We start from the raw sequence: 6,000 nt of genomic DNA, 5'->3' as shown, positions 1-6,000 counted from the left end.
TCATGAGTCTCAGAGAAGAAAAGTCTCTGGATCCTTGAGAGCAGAGCATCACTAATAACACTGTCTTCTTTCCCACATTTTAGCATAAGAATGTGATGATACAGCTGCTATTAAAAAAACAACTTAATTACACTACTTCTGGTATCATTCCAAGGTTAGAAATAAAACATTTCATATTTAACATCTTTAAATTATTTTTCCCTTTGCAATGCAAGTTTAAGATAGCTCTCACATTTAAAAACCCACAAATTTTGGCATACCTTCAAACAGGTTATTGCATTGTTTAAATAACAGTGGTTCCCACTCTAATGTAAATACAATCTGATGAAGCCTTCTTAATATTCCACTCTTCCACAGCAATGGTTTTGAACTCACTGATTTGTAGAACTTTCTTCTCCCCTCCCTGCGCCCCCCCCCGCCAAGGGAAACGCATAGTGATTTAAATCTTATGACAACAGGCTTGCTTTTCTTGGTTACATTTCACAAATTTCTTGAAAGTAGTCCATGAACCAAAAGGGTCTGCTAATGACAGGCTGACAAAAAAATTGTTATGACGAAAAAAGGAGAGTTCATTAAAAACATTTCAGAAGCTAATAAATAAAACCAAACCAGTTCCTAAGAAAATGTCTTTAATTTTCATTTTATGGAAATACATATTTTGGTTTTATTTCCATGATACAAAAATGTTAAATATCAAACATTTTCTGAAAACTACCAATGCAGATCCTTTTTTAAACAAATAAAGGGCTGGTGCAGTTAGCAGGTTTGTCACAGGTACCAGAAAACATTTTTACAAAAACCCCACAAGTTGGGGAAGAAGGAGGGAAGAAACAGATCAAGACTTAAGAGTGAAAACAGCAATAAATGAGAAAACAAAGAATAACTACCTCCCACCAGGAAAGTAATGTTTGAGAAACTTGTAAGTTACGCTTTTTTGAAAGGGTAAGGTATGCATAAAGTTGGTATTTAGATGAATACTGGCTGCACAAGGGGTGGGGGGGTAGAGAATGGAAAACTAAAAAAGATTTCCAGAATGCAAAACTGCAGTTCTACCTGTTTCAAGAATGCTGAGAGCATACTGATATTGCCTGAAAAAAAATAGCTAGAGGTTAGGAGATTTGTGGTAACTCCCCTCAAGCACAGGAAATAGCCTAGCACAAAATCATAGAGTGCCAGTTCTTTTTGTACATTTCATAGCCAGCATGCCAAAATAGGTGGCCAAAATACATTTAGTCTTGCTTCTTAAATCTAACATCATTTACGACAGCAAGGATTTCACATGATCAACAATGATTCATATACTAGTTAATATACGCACAAGTAAAATTGACAGTGATTGTTCAGTGAACAGTTTAAAATAATTAAACTGATTTTCAGGACACATACTGCTTTGTTAACACCACTTTATTTAAATAAAGTATGGCTTCCAAGAGGTGTATTCTCACAACTGCTTTCAATCAATTCCACTTGTTAAGGCAGTTGTTTCCTACCATGTTTCAGGGACTTCAAAAATTCCAGTGGAACTAGCTGTGAGGCTTCCTAAAAGACAGTCATGGAACAATACATTAAAGACTTCAATATACAAACACTGAAAGGATTAAAAATTAAATCAAGAATATTTTTATTCTTTCAGAGCATACAAAGACATATTTTCTCCACCAGACTGAGGCCCTAGATACATTACTGGCAAGTCAATACTTACAGAGGGAAACCAAGAGATTGTTTATGATTAGGTATTTTAAAAAAAAAGTTTAATGTCAAGTTTCTTACCTAAATAGTAAATATTGGATTAAAAATATCACTTGGGCAAATCCACCATTTGACACTTTTACAACAAAAACCTACTATTTCTTCTACTTTTCAAAATCTGCATCTCCTGAAAGTGAAATTCCTCAAGCTCCAACAACTAGCAGTCCATGAAATATGAATGATCTGCTCACAGTCCAGTAAGCCTTTTAAATAAGCAAAGGCTTACTCAGAGCATGTGGTAGACTATAAGAACTGTTAAGGGTGAATATGACCCACCTGACCAAAGTGTTTGGAAAGGATTTTAAACACACTCACTTTTCATCATTATCTTGCCAAGTCTAATGAGAAAAACACCCACAGTGAAGTGATTCGTAAATGCAAAGCACCCAGAAAGCCTGCATAAATTTAAGGGCCCAGTAGATCACCACCTGTCTGGCCACTTACTGCTTCATTGAGTTGTCTCAGAAAGTCACCACATGCTCAGGAAATGTTCTAGAGAGGAAAGGGTTTCAGTGGAGTTGCAGCCTAGTTATTTATACCAAGGGATATAAAGCAGCAGTCTGATTGGGTCTGACTGCACTCAGCCTAAACCAGCATTGTGGGAAGTGGTGTGCCAGAGGAGTGGTGAGGGGCAGGCTGGTAGACTGTCAAAGTTCTGGCTTAATTGTAGAGGTAAATAATATTCTGACCAGACTGAGAAATTCCATTGTTTTCTCAACTTACAGATATATCTTATCTCACAAATAACTGTAAATAAAGAATGTTAGTGCAATATTATCAGGATATATAGTCTTAAAGTGCTAATTAAAAGGGTACATATATTAGCTTTCAGGGCAGCAGCCAGGTTTATTAAAACTAGACTCATCTGCAAGCAACAGAGGTTGTCTAATGACACACATCTGGCAGGGTCTCATGGTTTCGGCTGGGGTAGAGTCAATTTTCTTCCTAGTAGCTGGTATAGTGTTGTATTTTGGATTTAGTATGAGAATAAAGTTGAGAACACACTGATGTTTTCAGTTGTTGCTAAGTAGTTCTTATCCTAAGTCAAGGATTTTTTAGTTTCCTGTGCTCTGCGAGTGAGCAGATACACAAGAAACTGGGAGGGAGCATAGCTGACCCAAACTGACCAAAGGGATATTCTATACCATATGATGTCATGCTTAGTATATAAACTGGGGGAAGTTGGGGGGGGAAGGTGTGTGCAATTGCTCCTTGGGGACTGACTGGGCATTGGTCACTTGTCTGTCTTGGGTTGTATTTCACTCTCTCTGTTATCTTCCTTTTCATTACTTTTTTTTTTTTTTAATTTCAGTTATTAAACTGTTCTTATCTCGACCCACGAGTTTTACTTTTTTTTTTTTGATTCTCTTCCCCATCCCACTGGGGGTGGGCAAGGAGTGAGTGAGCAGCTGTGTGGTGCTAATTGCTAGCTGGGGTTAAACCACGACACAGGTCAAGCTACATGCATTCGAGTATGCTACAACTCCATCCAATCAAGCTTAAGAGAAAATGTCCACATTAAGTTAACGTGACATTTTGTGATAAAATACTGGAATAACAGGGAAATCTACTCTAGAATCCTACTTCCAGAACTCCTTCAATTTAGCTTACAACATGCAAAACATATTGGATAACCTTGACTAGAAAGCCACATAAAAAAAAGGATTAAGAATAGCTAAAAATATTTAAAGAGCTTTCTTTTAAGGAAGAAAGTAAGCAAGTAAGAAATCAACTACATCCTGCTTCCTTTGGTTGGTCTCAGGTGGGGTTTTGTTTGTGGGTTTTTTTTGGGTTGGGGGGTGGGGGTGTTGGGGGGTGGGGGTGGGTTTGTTTTTTTTTACAGTTTTTGTATGATGCAATCTTCAGTTTAAATAACTTTTCTGGATTTCTATGAACGCAATGGTGTAAGTCACTGTTATAATTTATTTTGCACTGAGTTAAGACATTCAAGAAAACAACTTCAATTCTGTTCAGGCCTAGGGTAGTTCCAAACAGAGGAGAAAACCATGTGCACAAACATTGTGCTTACCTGCTGGAACTTGTTCTGTCTTGATCTTTTTGAACTTTTTGGCTCTCTTCTTACCATCTGGAAGGGACTCTGCACAGGAGTCTGTCTGATCATATTCTGGATCTTCGCCTTCTCCCTCTTCCATATCATCAGAACCGGTTTCCTCCTGAATGGGACTCATGCTTCTCTTTCCTACTGTACTGGTACCTGTAAAACTGAAATGTAGAAGAAATATGATTATGAACAAGTCAAGAATAACTATTACATAGATACTAGTTGTTATACATCTATTAAATGCTTATGAAGGCAGTAGAATAAACTATAGTAAGTGGTGTACCATGAAATTACATTATCTGGAAGATAGATTGGCTATCTAATCCAGTCTTATGTAGATGAAGGTATTAATTCTTCATACTACAGATGTTTCAGGCTTAGCTGCTATTCTGATGAGATCACTCAGCTCAAATGTAATTAAAGCTGTTCTCTATCCCTGCTTAGTTTTAATTTTTATTCTCTTAGTTATGAAAGCTCTTGTAAAGCATTCTGAATAGACACGAAGTTATACACAACTGTTAAGCCTCAAACACACATCTTGATATTGAAGGATTCTAGATGCTAACTTCATCCTCTCTCCTGGAACTATATGCAGTTTTAAAAGCATTTCTACTATATAAATGTAGATAAAACCATCAAGCTCCATATAATAAACTTTAAATCAGAGTCCTACCATCCAACAGGCTGGTAAAATAAAAAGCACAAAAAATTGCACGCTCATTCCATAGGTAGTATTTGAATGAAGCCTGACTAATACTGCATGAAGAGGAACTTAGAGCTCCATTTCATTCAGCATACATTGAAATAACACTGCATAGATTTTCATTCAACTGGAATGCTATTGTTAAGTTTCCTTGAAAGACAAATGACAATATGAAAATCAAATTAACATGAGTATGAGAAAGAATACAGTAGCAAAGGGGCTAATAAAAAAAATAGGTCCCATTACAAACTTCTAGATACATGAATATCAGCTACTTAAATGTCTACTTCAATGCACTTTTACAACAGCCAATTAAAAAAAAGGTAGGTTTAGACTCACAAACCTTTAGTTTTTCATTAAGAACTACACAAAATGGCTGTATGCACCTAAGCTATGTTCTATTCTTTTATTTAAATAAAAATTAATACCAAGCTTTACAAACTATTTTATTTTTTCTTCCTAATCAATAATAGCAAGGAATTATGGTGTTTCAATAAGGTTTCAGCTAAAGGACTGTTAAATTTGGCTGTATAATTTTGGCTTTGAAATGGAACTTTTTTCAGCTGAACATTTTGCAATTTAAAACAGATTCTTTCTGGGATGTCCAAAGGCAATAAACAAACATGAAACATATGATTGCGCCTCATGCTCTTACTTCCACTTTAGGAGCACAAACTCCATTTACTTTGATGAATAACTAGCTTTTTCTCCAAACATTCACACACAGAAGACCTTCTTGCACGATTTCTTAGAAATCATGATTTCGAGTCACACCGCAACTCCCACCAATAGAAAAACGCAAGCCAAAAAGCTGGATAGAACTGTTTATCCTACATACACACTTCAATATTGTAAAACAGGCAAAAACTACATTTGGAAAGAAAAAAAGTCTAGTGACAAAAGAGCATTTAGAAAATGAAAAACTACCACATATCTTTTTTTTAAAAAAATGCTGTTTAGAAAAGTGTGTAAGAAATCTACTTTTGGGGAAGGTACTCTGAAAAACACTTGAGGAAGAACAATTCAGGAACCATAAATTACGATCCCAGGATTTCTTAGACATAATATGAGCACTTGGCTCTTAGAAGGGAACTTGCACTCACTGTAGGAAGAGGCACCCTTTTTGAAAGGTCTTACGGCTGAATTTAATTTGTTACAACTTAAACTCTTGAGAAGTTATTGCAAATAAAGATAAACGAGTTCTCGACCTTCAGTGCACATTTAGGTTTGTACCAAAGTACAAAATAAAAATTTATTTTAGGCCTTATGTTCTTGCGGCAGATACCTTAAGAGGAAAAAAAAAACCATCAAAAAAATCAGCAGCACAAGATCCAAAATATATATATTTTATAATCAACAACTGTTGACTTCTTGCTTTCTCCCAAAATATTAATTTTATTCTACATTCATTCATTGACAGCATGGCTTCTAGATGACCAAGAGTTGTTTTTTTTGTATCTTATTCTTCTTTAACCTAAAAGAAGAT

General features: G+C 35.7%; 1 protein-coding gene across 3 annotated transcripts in view; it reads right to left on the bottom strand.

Moving 5' to 3' along the window:
- Positions 1-612: 612 nt before the first annotated feature.
- The window catches only part of PARN (poly(A)-specific ribonuclease), a 61,572-nt gene continuing 56,184 nt past the window's right edge, over positions 613-6,000 (bottom strand). For all 3 annotated transcript variants that reach the window (XM_049791043.1, XM_049791045.1, XM_049791046.1), the window contains 2 exons: positions 3,779-3,972; positions 613-1,539 (listed from right to left, as the gene is read on the bottom strand). In XM_049791043.1, coding sequence (XP_049647000.1) covers positions 1,487-1,539; positions 3,779-3,972 — 247 coding nt within the window. In that variant the 3' untranslated portion in view covers positions 613-1,486. The remainder of the gene's footprint in view (positions 1,540-3,778; positions 3,973-6,000) is intronic.

The sequence above is a fragment of the Accipiter gentilis genome, chromosome 33, assembly GCF_929443795.1.
Source record: "Accipiter gentilis chromosome 33, bAccGen1.1, whole genome shotgun sequence".
Classification (NCBI taxonomy): Eukaryota; Metazoa; Chordata; class Aves; order Accipitriformes; family Accipitridae; genus Astur; species Astur gentilis.
This window is presented reverse-complemented; position numbering and strand designations above follow the sequence as displayed.